The sequence below is a fragment of the Lonchura striata genome, chromosome 32 (assembly GCF_050655825.1).
Source record: "Lonchura striata isolate lonStrDom1 chromosome 32, ASM5065582v1, whole genome shotgun sequence".
Taxonomy (NCBI): domain Eukaryota; kingdom Metazoa; phylum Chordata; class Aves; order Passeriformes; family Estrildidae; genus Lonchura; species Lonchura striata.
The window spans coordinates 7,227,507-7,242,154 of NC_140734.1; the positions used below are offsets into that span (position 1 = coordinate 7,227,507).

Here is a 14,648-nt window from a genome sequence, read left to right on the forward strand (position 1 = left end):
AAAAGGGGGAAAATGGGGAGAAAATATGGGGGGAAATGGGGGGAAATATGGGGGGAAATGGGGAAAAATGGGGAGAAAATGGGGGGAAATGGGGGGGAAATATGGGGGGAAAAATGGGGGGAAATGGGGGGAAAAAGGGGGAAAATGGGGGGAAATGGGGGAGAAATATGGGGGAATTGGGGGGAAATGGGGAAAAATGGGGGGGAATATGGGGGGAAAATAAGGGAGGAAAATATGGGGGAAAAATGGGGGGAAATGGGGGAAATATGGGGGGAAATGGGGAAAAATGGGGGGAAATGGGGGGAAATGGGGGGAAATGGGGGGAAAATATGGAGGAAAAATGGGGGGAAAATATGGGGGGAAAATGCGGGGAAATGGGGGGGAAATATGGGGGAAATGGGGGGAAATGGGGGAGAAATATGGGGGAAATGGGGGGAATTGGAGGAAAAATGGGGGGAAATGGGGGGAATGGGGGGAAATGGGGAAAAATAGGGGGTAAATGGGGGGGAAATGGGGAAAATGGGGGGAAATATGGGGGAAAATAGGGGGAAAATGGGGAAAAAATGGGGGGGAAACGGGGGGAAATATGGGGAAATGGGGAGAAATGGGGGGAAAATATGGGGGGAAATGGGGAAAAATAGGGGAAAATGGGGAAAAATGGGGGAGAAATATGGGGGGAAATGGGGGGAAATATGGGGGAAATGGGGGGAAATATGGGGGGAAAAATGGGGGGAAATGGGGGGAAATGGGGGAAAAATGGAGATAAAATGGGGGGATTTGGGGGAAAAATGGGGGAAAATGGGGGGGAAATATGGGGGGAATTAGAGGAAATTGAGCAAAATTGGGGTGAAAAATATGGGGGGAAATGGGGAAAAATGGGGGGAAAATATGGGGGAAAAATGGGGGGAATTGGGAAAAAAATGGGGGAAAAATGGGGGGAATTGGGGAAAAAATGGGGGGAATTGGGGGGGAATTGGGGAAATTGAGTGAAATTGGGGGGAAAATTTGGGGGGAAATGGGGAAAAAAATGGGGGGAAAATATGGGGGGAATTTTGGGGAAAATGGGGGAAATTGAGCAAAATGGGGGGAGAAATTTGGGGAAAATGAGGAAAAAATGGGGGAAATTTGGGGGAAATGGAGGGAAAATGGGGAGGAAAAAATTGGGGGGAAATGGGGAAAAAATGGGGGGATTTGGGGAAAAAATGGGGGGGAAATGGGGAAAGAATGGGGGGAATTGGGGGGAAATGGGGAAAAAATTGGGGGAATTGGGGGAAAAATGGGGGGGAAATATAGGGGGAAAATATGGGGGGAAATGGGGAAAAAATGGGGGAAATTTGGGGGAAATTTGGGAGGATTTGGGGGAAATTGCGGGAAAAATGGGGAGGAAATGGAGGGAAATTTTGGAGAAATGGGGGGAAATTTAAGGGGAAATTGGGGGAAATGGAGGGAAAAATATGGGGGAAATGGAGAAAAAATTGGGGGAATTTTGGGGGGATTTGGGGAAAAATTGGGTGAGAAAATTGGGGGGAAATGGGGGAAATTTGGGGGGGAAATTAAATTTTTTGGGGGAAAATTGAGGATTTTGGGGGGAAATTAAAGATTTTGGGGGAAAATTGGGGATTTTGGGGGGGGAATTGGGAATTTTGTGGGAAATTAAATATTTGGGGGGGGAAATGGGGATTTTGGGGGAAATGGGGATTTTGGGGGGGAAATTGGGAATTTTGGGGGAAATTGAGGATTTTGGGGGAAAATTGAGGATTTTGGTGGGAAAATTGGGGATTTTGGGGGAAAATTAAAGATTTCGGGGGAGAATTTAGGATTTTCAGGGGGAAATTGGGAATTTTGAGGGGAATGTAAAGATTTTTAGGGGAAATTGGGGATTTTGAGGGAAAATTGGGGATTTTGGGGAGGAAATTAAAGATTTTGGGGGGAAATTGAGGATTTTGGGGGGAAAATTGTGGTTTTTGGTGAGAAAATTGGGAATTTTGGGGAGACATTAAAGATTTAGGGAGGAAATTGAGGTTTTTGGTGGGAAAATCGGGAATTTTGGGGGAAATGGTGATTTTGGGGGAAATTGGTGATTTTGGGGGGAAAATTGTGGTTTTTGGTGAGAAAATTGGGAATTTTGGGGGGAAATTAAAGATTTAGGGAGGAAATTGAGGTTTTTGGTGGGAAAATCGGGAATTTTGGGGGAAATTGGTGATTTTGGGGGAAATTGGTGATTTTGGGGGGAAAATTGGGGGTTTTTGGGGAGAAATGTAGGATTTTCGGGGGGAAAATTGGGGATTTTGGGGGAAAATTGGGATTTTGTGGAAATTGAGGATTTTGGGGGGGAATTGGGGAATTTTGGGGGGAAATTGGGGATTTTGTGGAAATTGAGGATTTTGGGGGGGGGAAATGGGGAATTTTGGGGATTTTTGGGGCCGGGAGAATCGGGGGGTCCCGGGGGGGTCCCGGGGGGGTCCCGGGTCAGGGTGGGGGAGGGGCGCCCAAAGGGATGATGGGAAATGGGGAGGGGCCAGCGCGGGGGGGGGAGGGGAGGGGAGGGGGGGAGAAGAAACGGAACAAACCATCAGCGGGGGGGGGCGGGGGGGGGGATGGGGGGTCCCGCCCCTCCCCCCGCGACCCCCGAAACCCCCCCGGGACCCCGCCAGGCCGCAAGCCCCTCCCCCCATTAAAAACCCCCCAAAAAAACCCCAAAAAATCCCAAATTTCGGCCGATCCCCCCCCACAAAAATTCCCAAAATTTGGATTGGGGGGGGTGGGATGCTGGTCCCCCTCCCCCCCCGGTTGCCATGGGAACGGAGCCCGGAGCGTCGCCGTGGCAACCGGAGGTGCGGAGCATCGCGGGGGGGGAGGGGCGGGGAGGGGTCCTGGGGGGGGGGGGAGGGGTCCCGGGGGTGGGGGAGGGGTCCCGGGGGGTGGGGGAGGGGTCCCGGGGGGTCTCTGGGGGTCCGCGACCCCCCCCCGTCCCACTTACAGCATCCCCCTCCCCCAAAATCCCTCCCCCCTCCCCCGCCCCTCCCCCACCGCCCCTCCCCCCTCCCCAATTCGGGGGTCCCAAAACCCCCAAAATAAAACGGGGGGGGGAGGGGGGGGGTTTGGGCCGCCCCTCCCCCACCCCCAACAGAGGCCGCGGGTCGGGGCCGCCCCTCCCCCCCCTCCCCTCCCCCCCCGGGCGGGGGTCGCGCTCACCGGGGCGGGGGGGCCATGGCGGGGCCGGACGGAGCCGGAGCGGATCCCGGAGCTCTTCCTCCTCCTCCTCCTCCTCCTCCTCCTCCTCCTCCTCCTCCTCCTGCCGCTCCGGGGGGGGCGGCGCCGCGCGGGGGGACGGCCCCCGGGCCTTCCTCCCCACCCTCCTCATCGTCATCGGCGGCGGCGGCGGCGGCGGCGGCTCCTACCCGGCCTTCCTCCCCATCATCATCATCATCTTCATCTTCATCCCCGGCCTTCCTCCCCATCATCATCTTCATCTTCATCATCGCTCCCGGCCTTCCTCCCCCCATCGTCATCATCATCATCCTCATCACCCCCGGCCTTCCTCCCCATCATCATCTTCATCATCGCTCCCGGCCTTCCTCCTCATCGTCATCATCATCTTCATCTTCATCCCCAGCCTTCCTCCCCATCATCATCATCATCATCATCTTCATCCCCGGCCTTCCTCCCCATCATCATCATCATCTTCATCATCGCTCCCGGCCTTCCTCCCCATCATCATCATCGTCATCCTCATAGTCCTCGGCCTTCCTCTTCATCCTCATCTTCCTCATCTTCATCACCCCCGGCCTTCCTCTTCATCGTCATCATCATCATCATCATCGCCCCCGGCCTTCCTCCCCATCATCATCATCATCATCCTCATCACCCCCGGCCTTCCTCTTCATCGTCATCATCGTCATCTTCATCCCCGGCCTTCCTCCTCATCGTCATCATCATCTTCATCTTCATCCCCAGCCTTCCTCCCCATCATCATCATCATCTTCATCATCGCTCCCGGCCTTCCTCCCCCCATCGTCATCATCATCATCCTCATCACCCCCGGCCTTCCTCCCCATCATCATCATCATCATCATCTTCATCCCCGGCCTTCCTCCCCATCATCATCTTCATCATCGCTCCCGGCCTTCCTCTTCATCGTCATCATCATCTTCATCTTCATCCCCGGCCTTCCTCCTCATCGTCATCATCATCTTCATCATCGCTCCCGGCCTTCCTCCCCATCATCATCATCATCATCATCGTCCCCGGCCTTCCTCTTCATCGTCATCATCATCTTCATCTTCATCCCCGGCCTTCCTCCCCATCATCATCATCATCATCGTCCCCGGCCTTCCTCCCCATCGTCTTCATCTTCATCCTCATCATCCCCGGCCTTCCTCTTCATCGTCATCATCATCATCCTCATCACCCCCGGCCTTCCTCCCCATCATCGTCATCATCATCATCATCGCCCCTGGCCTTCCTCTTCATCATCATCATCCTCATCTTCATCACCCCCAGCCTTCCTCATCTTCATCATCCCTGGTTTTCCTCCCCATCGTCATCATCGTCATCTTCATCACCCCTGGCCTTCCTCTTCATCATCATCATCGTCATCTTCATCACCCCCGGCCTTCCTCCCCACCCTCATCTTCATCACCGTCCTCAGCATGGGCACCCCCGGCCTTCCTCTTCGTCACCCTCATCCTCCTCATCCTCGTCCCCGCCATCCCGGGCCTTCCTCATCCTCCTCATCCTCCTCATCTTCATCAAGCCCAGCAGCCCCAGCCTTCCTCATCCTCCTCATCGTCATCGTCATCATCTTCATCCCAACGTCACCCCCTGGCCCCGCCATCTTCATCTTCATCCTCATCTTCATCTTCATCTTCATCTTCATCTTCATCTTCATCTTCATCTTCATCTTCATCCTCATCTTCATCTTCATCTTCATCCTCATCCTCCATCTTCACCTTCATCTTCATCTTCATCTTCATCCTCATCTTCATCTTCATCTTCATCCTCATCTTCATCTTCATCTTCATCTTCATCTTCATCTTCATCTTCATCTTCATCTTCATCTTCATCTTCATCTTCATCCTCATCTTCATCTTCATCTTCATCCTCATCTCCATCCTCATCTTCATCTTCATCTTCATCTTCATCTTCATCTTCATCTTCGTCTTCATCATCTTCATCTTCATCTTCATCTTCATCTTCATCTTCATCTTCATCTTCGTCTTCATCATCTTCATCTTCATCTTCATCCTCATCTTCATCCTCATCTTCATCTTCATCTTCATCTTCATCTTCATCCTCATCTTCATCCTCATCTTCATCTTCATCTTCATCTTCATCCTCATCTTCATCCTCATCTTCATCTTCATCCTCATCTTCATCCTCATCTTCATCTTCATCTTCATCGTCACCTTCCTCATCATCGTCGTCAATGCAAAAATCCCAAAAACGCCAAAACTTCCCCGAAATCCCCAAAAACTCCAAAATCCCCCAAAAAATCCCCAAAAATTCCCAAAAAATCCAAAAAAATCCCCAAAAATCTCCCAAAAAAATCCCCAAAAAATCCCCAAAAATCCCCAAAAAATCCCCCCAAAAAAATCCCCAAAAAATCCCCCAAAAAATCCCCAAAAATCTCCCAAAATCCCCAAAAAAATCCCCAAAAAATCCCCAAAAAAATCCCCAAAAAATCCCCCAAAAAATCCCCAAAAAATCCCCAAAAAATCCCCAAAAAATCCCCCAAAAAAATCCCCAAAAATCCCCAAAACTCCCCCAAAATGCCAAACGCTCCAAAAGCCCCGAACCCAAAAACTCCAAAAAACCCAAAAAAATCCCCCAAAAATCCCTCCAAACATCCAAAAAAATCCAAAATCTCAAAAAAACAAAAAAAATCGAAAAACTACCAAAAAAAAAACCCAAAAAAACCCCCAAAAAATCCCCCAAAACAGCCCAAAAAATCCAAAACCTCAAAAAAACCCCCAAAAAATCCAAAAACTCACAAATCCCCAAATTCCCCCAAACCCCCCCAAAATCCCCAAATTCCCCCAAATTCCCCAAATTTCCCCAATTTCCCCCAAAATCCCCAAATTCCCCAAACCTCCCCAAAATCCCGAAACCCCACCAAAATCCCCAAATTCTCTCAAATTCCCCCAAATTCCCCAAAATCCCCAAAATCCCCCAAATTTCCCCAAATTCTCCCAAATCCCCCAAATTTCCCCAAATTCCCCAAAATCCCCCAACTCCCCAAATTTCCCCAAATTTCCCCAAATTCTCCCAAATCCCCCAAATTCCCCCAAAATCCCCAAACCCCCCCAAACTCCCCAAATCCCCCCAAAAATCCCCAAAATACCCCAAACTCCCCAAATTCCCCAAATTTCCCCAAATTCTCCCAAATTCCCCCAAATTCCCCCAAAATCCCCAAAATCCCTCAACTCCCCAAATTCCCACAAATTCCCCAAAATTTCTCCAATTTCCCCCAAATCCCCAAACTCCCCAAATTCCCCCAAAATCCCCAAACTGCCCAAATTCTCCCAAATTCCCCAAAATCCCCAAATTTCCCCAAATTCTCCCAAATCCCCCAAATCCCCCAAATTTCCCCAAATCCCCAAAACCCCCAAACTCCCCAAAATCCCCAAATTCACCCAAATCCCCAAAATCCCCGAAAATCCCCAAAATCTCCAAATTCCCACAAATTCCCCAAAATTTCTCCAATTTCCCCCAAATTTCCCCAAATTCCCCCAAACTCCCCAAACTCCCCAAAACCCCCAAAATCCCCAAATTCCCCAAAATCCCCAAACTGCCCAAATTCCCCAAAATCCCCAAAATCCCCAAATTTCCCCAAATTCTCCCAAATTTCCCCAAATTCCCCCAAACTCCCCAAAATCCCCCAAATCCCCAAATTTCCCCAAAATTTCCCCAAACTCCCAAATTCCCCAAAATCCCCCAAATCCCCAAAATCCCCAAATTTCCCCAAAATTTCCCCAAACTCCCAAATTCCCCAAAATCCCCCAAATCCCCAAAATCCCCAAATTTCCCCAAAATTTCCCCAAACTCCCAAATTCCCCAAAATCCCCCAAATTCCCCCAAAATCCCCCAAAATCCCCAAAATCCCCAAAATCCCCCAACTCCCCAAATTTCCCCAAATCCCCAAATTCTCCCAAATTCCCCAAACTCCCCAAAATCCCCAAACCCCCCCAAAATCCCCAAATCCCCCCAAAAATCCCCCAAATTCCCCAAAATCCCCAAATTCCCCAAATCCCCAAACTCCCCAAACTCCCCAAAATTCCCCCAAATTCCCCCAAATTCCCCCAAATTCCCCAAATTTCCCCAAATTCCCCAAATCCCCCATCCCCCCCCCCCGCGTTTCCCTTTCCCGCCGCCGGGCGGCGCGCGAGGGGGCGGGGCCCGCGCCGCGCGCTGCCATTGGCCGAGCGCCGCGCTTGATTGACGCGCGGCCGGGCCAATCGGAGGCGCGGGGCGGCGGAAGCGGAAGCGGAAGCGGCGATGGCGGCGGCGTGGGGGCGGCTCGGGGCGCTCAGCGGAGCCGCCGCCGTGGCGGGCGCGGCCTACGGGGCCCACGGTGGGAAAAGGGGGAGGGGAAAGGGGGAGGGGAATGGGGGAGGGGGAGGGGAAACGGGAATGGGGGAGGGGAACCGGGAATGGGGGAGGGGAAAGGGAAAAAGGGGGAGGGGAAAGGGAAAAGGGGGAGGGGAAAGGGAAAAGGGGGAGGGGAAAGGGAAAAAGGGGGAGGGGAAACGGGAAAAAGGGGGAGGGGAAAGGTTAAAGGGGGAGGGGAAAGGGGAAAAGGGGGAGGGGAAACGGGAATGGGGGAGGGGAAAGGGAATGGGGGAGGGGAAAGGGGAATGGGGGAGGGGAAAGGGGAATGGGAGAGGGGAAAGGGGAATGGGGGAGGGGAAAGGGGAATGGGGGAGGGGAAACGGGAATGGGGGAGGGGAAGGGGAAAAGGGGGAGGGGAAAGGGAAAAGGGGGAGGGGAAAGGGAAAAGGGGGAGGGGAAAGGGAAAAGGGGGAGGGGAAAGGGGAAAAGGGGGAGGGGAAAGGGGAATGGGGGAGGGGAAACGGGAAAAGGGGGAGGGGAAAGGGAAAAGGGGGAGGGAAAAGGGAAAAGGGGGAGGGGAAAGGGAAAAGGGGGAGGGGAAACGGGAATGGGGGAGGGGAAGGGGAATGGGGGAGGGGAAAGGGGAATGGGGGAGGGGAAAGGGGAATGGGAGAGGGGAAAGGGGAATGGGGGAGGGGAAAGGGGAATGGGGGAGGGGAAACGGGAATGGGGGAGGGGAAGGGGAAAAGGGGGAGGGGAAAGGGAAAAGGGGGAGGGGAAAGGGAAAAGGGGGAGGGGAATGGGAAAAGGGGGAGGGAAAAGGGAAAAGGGGGAGGGGAAAGGGAAAAGGGGGAGGGGAAACGGGAATGGGGGAGGGGAAGGGGAATGGGGGAGGGGAAAGGGGAATGGGGGAGGGGAAACGGGAATGGGGGAGGGGAAACGGGAATGGGGGAGGGGAAGGGGAATGGGGGAGGGGAAAGGGGAATGGGGGAGGGGAAACGGGAATGGGGGAGGGGAAGGGGAAAAAGGGGGAGGGGAAAGGGAAAAGGGGGAGGGGAAAGGGAAAAGGGGGAGGGGAAGGGGAAAAAGGGGGAGGGGAAAGGGAAAAGGGGGAGGGGAAAGGGGAATGGGGGAGGGGAAACGGGAATTTTGAGAGAGCCGGGGGGTGCTGGGGGGGATTTGGGAATCTGGGGGGAATTTGGGGGAATTTAGGAGGAATTTTGGGGATTTGGGGGAATTTCGAGGGGGTTTGGGGGGAATTTGGGGGAGTTCTGGGGGGATTTGGGAATTTGGGGGGAATTTGGGGGAATTTAGGAGGAATTTTGGGGATTTGGGGGAATTTTGATGGGGTTTGGGTGGTCCTGGGGGAATTTGGGGGAGTTCTGGGGGGATTTGGGAATTTGGGGGGAATTTGGAGGAATTTTGGGGATTTGGGGGAATTTTGGGGGGAATTTGGGGGGTCCCGGGGGGAATTTTGGGGACCCTGACCCCGCCCCCCCAGGAATGCGCCGCAGCGACCGGGACGAGTATCAGAAGGAGGTGAGTGGGGGGGTGGGGGGGAGAAAAACCTTAAAAAAAACCCCCCAAAAAACCTCAAAAAAACGGCAAAAACGGGAAAAATCCCAAAAGAGCCGGAATTGAGCCCAAACCGCCCCCAGCTGTACGAGATCGCCAATCGCTTCCACCTCCTGCACAGCCTGGCCCTGCTGGCCGTGCCCCACTGCCGCCGGCCCCACCTGGTGAGCCCCAAAATCCCCCGGAATCACCCCGAAAATCTGCCCCAAAATCACCCCAAAATTCTCCCAAAATACCCCCGAAAATCTGCCTCAAAATCACCCCAAAATCCCCAAAATCGGCCCGAAAATCCCCCAAAATCACCCCGAAAATCTGCCCCAAAATTCTCCCAAAATACTCCCGAAAATCTGCCTCAAAATCACCCCAAAATCCCCAAAATCGGCCCGAAAATCCCCCAAAATCACCCCAAAAATCTGTCAGGTTCACCCCAAAAATCCCCCAAAATCACCCCGAAAATCTGCCCCAAAATCACCCAAAAATTCTCCCAAAATACCCCCGAAAATCTGCCCCAAAATCACCCTGAAAATCTGCCCCAAAATCAGCCCCAAAAATCCCCCAAAATCATCCCGAAAATCTGCCCCAAATCACCCCAAAATTCTCCCAAAATGCCCCCGAAAATCTGCCTCAAAATCACCCCAAAATTCGCAAAATCGGCCCAAAACTCCCCCAAAATCACCCCAAAAATCTGCCCCAAATCACCTCAAAATTCTCCCAAAATCACCCTGAAAATCTGCCCTCAAATCACCCCAAAATTCCCAAAATCGGCCCCAAAATCCCCCAGAATCACCCCGAAAATCTGCCCCAAAATCACCCCAAAATGCCCCCGAAAATCTGCCCCAAAATCACCCCAAAAACCCCAAAATCGGCCCGAAAATCTGCCCCAAAATCACCCAAAAATATGCCAGGTTCACCCCAAAAATCCCCCAAAATCACCCCGAAAATCTGCCCCCAAAATCACCCCAAAATCCCCAAAATCAGCCCGAAAATTCCCCAAAATCACCCCAAAAATCTGCCCCAAATCACCCCAAAATTCTCCCAAAATCACCCCGAAAATCTGCCCCCAAATCACCCCAAAATCCCCCAAAATTCCCCCAAATCCCCCCAAAATTCCTCCAAATCCCCCCAAACCTCTCCCAACTCCCCCAAACCCCCTAAAATCCCCCAAAATCCCCCAAAATTCCCCCCAAATCCCCCCAAAATTCCTCCAAATCCCCCCAAACCTCTCCCAACTCCCCCAAACCCCCTAAAATCCCCCAAAATTCCCCAAAATCGCCCCAAAAATTCTCCCAAAACCCCCAAATCTCCCCAAAATCCCCCCAAATCCCTCCTAAACTCCCAATTTCTCCCCCCAAATTCCCCCAAAACTCCCTGAAATCCGCCGAAACTCCTCCTAAAATCCCCCAAAATCCCTGAAAATCTCCCGAAATTCCCGAAAATGCCCGAAATGACCCAAAATGCCCCAAACTGTGCAGGCGGGGGCGCTGCTGCTGGGGGGGGTGGGGCTGTTCTGCGCCCCCCTCTACCGGCAGGGCCTGACCGGGGACCCGGCGGGGGCGGCGGCGGCGCCGCTCGGGGGCAGCCTGCTGATCCTGGGCTGGGCCGCCATGGCGCTGTGAGCACCCGAAATGGGCTGAAAAACTGCAAAAACGGGAAAAAACGGGGAAAAAATGAATAAACAGCGAAAAAACGGCGAAAAACGGCGAAAAAACGGCGAAAATCGGTGAAAAAATGGGCGAAAAATCAACGAAAACTGCTGCTGATCCTGGGCTGGGCCGCCATGGCGCTGTGAGCACCCGAAACGGGCTAAAAAACGGCAAAAACGGGAAAAAATGGGAATAAAATGAAAAAACGGCGAAAAAACGGCGAAAAACGGTGAAAAAACGGTGAAAATCGGTGAAAAAATGGGTGAAAAATCAACGAAAACTGCTGCTCATCCTGGGCTGGGCCGCCATGGCGCTGTGAGCACCCGAAATGGGCCGAAAAATGGCAAAAATGGGAAAAAATGGGGGGAAAATGAAAAAACGGCGAAAAATGGTGAAAAAACGGCGAAAATCGGTGAAAAAATGGGCGAAAAATCAACGAAAACTGCTGCTCATCCTGGGCTGGGCCGCCATGGCACTGTGAGCACCCGAAATGGGCCGAAAAACCGAAAAAACGGGAAAAAATGGGAAAAAAAAGAAAAAACGGTGAAAAAACGGCAAAAAACGGTGAAAAAACGGCGAAAATCGGTGAAAAAACGGCGAAAATCGATGAAAAAATGAGTGAAAAATCATCAAAAGCAGCTGCTCATCCTGGGCTGGGTGGCCATGGCGCTGTAAGCACCCGAAATGGGCCGAAAAATGGCAAAAACGGGAAAAAACAGGAAAAAAATGAAAAAACGGCGAAAAAACGGCGAAAATCGGTGAAAAAATGGGCGAAAAATCAATGAAAACAGCTGCTCATCCTGGGCTGGGCCGCCATGGCGCTCTAGCGCCTAAAATGGGCTGAAAAACAGAAAAAACGGGAAAAAACGGGTAAAAAATGAAAAAACGGGAAAAAACGTCGGAAAAGCAGCAAAAATGGGTGAAAAAATGGCAAAAATGGGCAAAAAATCATCAAAACCAGCTGAAAAATCGTCACGACCGCCCAAAAATCATCCAAATGGCCCGAAAAGCAGCAAAGCCTGGCAGAAATGATCAAAATCCGCTGAAAACCACGAAAAACGCCCAGAAAATCATAAAAATCGGACCAAAATGATCAAATCCACCCAAAACCCGGCAAAAGCGGCTGGAAAATCACTGAAAACGCCCCAAATTGGTCAAAATCGTCTGAGAAATCATCGGAATCGTCACAACCAACCCAAAAATCCTCAAAAAGACCCAAAAATCCTCAAAATCGCCCAAAAAACTCAAAATCGTCGCGGCCCCTTTAAGAGCAGCGAGGCTCCGCCCCTCGCCCCCCATTGGTGCAGCTGCCGTCCAATGGGAGCGGCCGCTGCCGCCTCCTCGCCGCTGATTGGGCGCGGTGACGCTCCGGGTGACGTCACGGCCGTTGCTGGGCGACAGCCAATGGCGAGCGGGCTGCTCCGCCCCCTGCTCCTGATTGGCCAAGGGGGCCGAAACCGCCAGCCAATAAACGATCGAGTTGTCGGAGTCACGGGGTTTTTACGTCACGGGGCGGGGCCTGGGATAGCCCCGCCCACTTTGGGCTCAAAAAAAATCCCAAAAATCTCCAAATTGCCCCAAAATCCCCCAAATTTCCCCAAAAACTCCCGAGTTTGCCACAAAAATCCCAAAATTTTCCCCAAAACCCCAAAACTGCCAATTCTGTGCCCAAAAGTGGCACAAAAAAAACCCAAATCCGCCCCAAAAACTGACCCAAAAACCCCAAAACTGCCCCAAAATCCTCCAAAATGCCCCCAAAACTGCAGAATTTGCCACAAAAATCCCAAAACTTTCCCAAAAACCCCAAAACCGCCAATTCTGTGCCCAAAAGTGGCACAAAAAAACCCCAAATCCACCCCAAACTGTCCCAAAACCCCCATTTGTGCCAAAAACCCCCAAATTTCACCCAAAACCCGAAATCCTCCCAAAATCCTTCAAATCTGAAACAACCTTCCCCGAATTTCCCCCCAAAAACCCCAAATCCGCCCCAAAACTACCCAAATCTGTCCCCAAAGACCCCCAAACTTCCCCAAAACCCTCAAAATTCCCAAAACTGCCCCAAAATCCTCCCAAAACTGCCCCAAAATCTGATACAAAACCTCCCTCCCCAAATTTCCCCCAAAAAAACCCCAAATCCGCCCCAAAACCACCAAAATTTGTCCCCAAAAACCCCCAAACTGCCCCAAAAACCTCAAAATACTGCAAAAATCCCGAAATTGCCCCAAAGATTGCCAGAACTGCCCCAAAATCTGATACAAAAGCCCCCTCCCCAAATTCCTCCCAAAAACCCCCAAAACCACCCAAATCTGTACTAAAAACCCCCAAATTTCACCCAAAACCCCCCAAATTTGATACAACCCCCAATTTCCCCAAAAAACCCCAAATCCGCCCCAAAACCACCCAAATCTGTCCCCAAAACCCCCCACATCTTTACTAAAAACCCCCAAATTTCACCCAAAATCCCCCAAATCCGATACAACCCCCCCCGAATTTCCCCAAAAAAACCCCAAAACCACCAGAATTTGTTCCCAAAAACGTCGAAAATTCCCGAAACTGCTGCGAAAACTCCGAAACTGCCCCAAACTCCCCGAAATTTCGTGGGGGGGCGGAGCGGCTTTATTGAATTTTGGGGGGGGGAGGGGCTTCGGGGTGGGGGAGGGGCTTTGGGGGAGGGGCTTTGGGGTGGGGGAGGGTCAGAAGAAGTCGACGTCCTCGGGCGCGTCCAGGTCCCGGTACTCGACGATGGCGCGGGGGTCGCCCCGCACCAGCCTGGGGAGAAGCGCCCCGAAATCAGCCCCGAAACGCCCCAAATTCAGCCCAAAATCAGCCCCGAAATGCCCCGAAATTCAGCTCCAAAATGCCCCAAATTCACCCCAAAATTCAGCCCCAAAATGCCCCAAATTCACCCCAAAATCAGACCCGAAACGCCCCAAATTCACCCCAAAATCAGCCCCGAAATTCAGCTCCAAAATGCCCAAATTCACCCCAAAATCAGCCCCGAAATGCCCCAAATTCACCCCAAAATCAGCCCCGAAATTCAGCTCCAAAACGCCCCAAATTCACCCCAAAATCAGCCCCGAAACGCCCCAAATTCACCCCAAAATCAGCCCCGAAACGCCCCAAATTCAGCCCAAAATCAGCCCCGAAATGCCCCGAAATTCAGCTCCAAAATGCCCCAAATTCACCCCAAAATTCAGCCCCAAAATGCCCCGAAATTCAGCTCCGAAATGCCCCAAATTCACCCCGAAATCAGCCCCGAAATGCCCCAAATTCACCCCAAAATCAGCCCCGAAATGCCCCGAAATTCAGCTCCAAAATGCCCCAAATTCACCCCAAAATCAGCCCCGAAATTCAGCTCCAAAATGCCCCAAATTCACCCCAAAATCAGACCCGAAACGCCCCAAATTCACCCCAAAATTCAGCTCCAAAATACCCCAAATTCACCCCGAAATCAGCCCCAAAATGCCCCGAAATTCAGCTCCAAAATGCCCCAAATTCACCCCAAAATCAGCCCCGAAATGCCCCAAATTCACCCCGAAATTCAGCTCCAAAACGCCCCAAATTCACCCCAAAATCAGCCCCGAAATGCCCCAAATTCACCCCGAAATCAGCTCCGAAACGCCCCAAATTCACCCCAAAATTCAGCTCCAAAATGCCCCAAATTCACCCCAAAATTCAGCTCCAAAATGCCCCAAATTCACCCCAAAATCAGCCCCGAAATGCCCCAAATTCACCCCGAAATTCAGCTCCAAAACGCCCCAAATTCACCCCAAAATTCAGCTCCAAAATGCCCCAAATTCACCCCGAAATCAGCCCGAAATACCCCAATTTTTGGGTCCCCATCCCTAATTTTGGGTCCCCATCCCCATTTTTGGGGTC

General features: G+C 52.0%; 2 protein-coding genes across 9 annotated transcripts in view; one reads left to right on the plus strand and one right to left on the minus strand.

Annotated features, from left to right (window-relative positions):
- Positions 1-5,420: 5,420 nt before the first annotated feature.
- Positions 5,421-11,131, plus strand: TMEM256 (transmembrane protein 256). 3 transcript variants are annotated; one of them, XM_085564264.1, is made up of 4 exons: positions 5,421-7,573; positions 9,053-9,090; positions 9,181-9,290; positions 10,599-11,131. In XM_085564264.1, the coding sequence occupies exons 1-4, from the start codon at positions 5,772-5,774 to the stop codon at positions 10,740-10,742; spliced, it is 2,094 nt and encodes a 697-aa protein (XP_085420390.1). In that variant the 5' UTR covers positions 5,421-5,771; the 3' UTR covers positions 10,743-11,131. The 3 variants fall into 3 exon arrangements, with proteins under 3 accessions (XP_085420390.1, XP_085420389.1, XP_085420391.1); XM_085564265.1 differs by having other exon boundaries at positions 7,436-7,573; positions 9,210-9,290; XM_085564263.1 differs by lacking the exon at positions 10,599-11,131 and having other exon boundaries at positions 9,210-9,780.
- Positions 11,132-13,323: 2,192 nt separating this feature from the next.
- Positions 13,324-14,648, minus strand: part of SRRT (serrate, RNA effector molecule) — a 43,841-nt gene continuing 42,516 nt past the window's right edge. For all 6 annotated transcript variants that reach the window (XM_085564219.1, XM_085564220.1, XM_085564223.1 and 3 more), the window contains one exon: positions 13,324-13,538. In XM_085564219.1, the coding sequence (XP_085420345.1) occupies positions 13,463-13,538 (76 nt within the window). In that variant the 3' untranslated portion in view covers positions 13,324-13,462. The remainder of the gene's footprint in view (positions 13,539-14,648) is intronic.

Excerpts from the sequence above, each read along its gene's own strand:
- TMEM256 (XM_085564263.1), top strand. The coding sequence starts at position 5,772 with ATGCCAAACGCTCCAAAAGCCCCGAACCCAAAAACTCCAAAAAACCCA. Across the intron at positions 7,574-9,052 it reads CGCGGCCTACGGGGCCCACG|GAATGCGCCGCAGCGACCGG; the intron begins GTGGGAAAAGGG and ends CCGCCCCCCCAG. Across the intron at positions 9,091-9,209 it reads GGGACGAGTATCAGAAGGAG|CTGTACGAGATCGCCAATCG; the intron begins GTGAGTGGGGGG and ends AACCGCCCCCAG.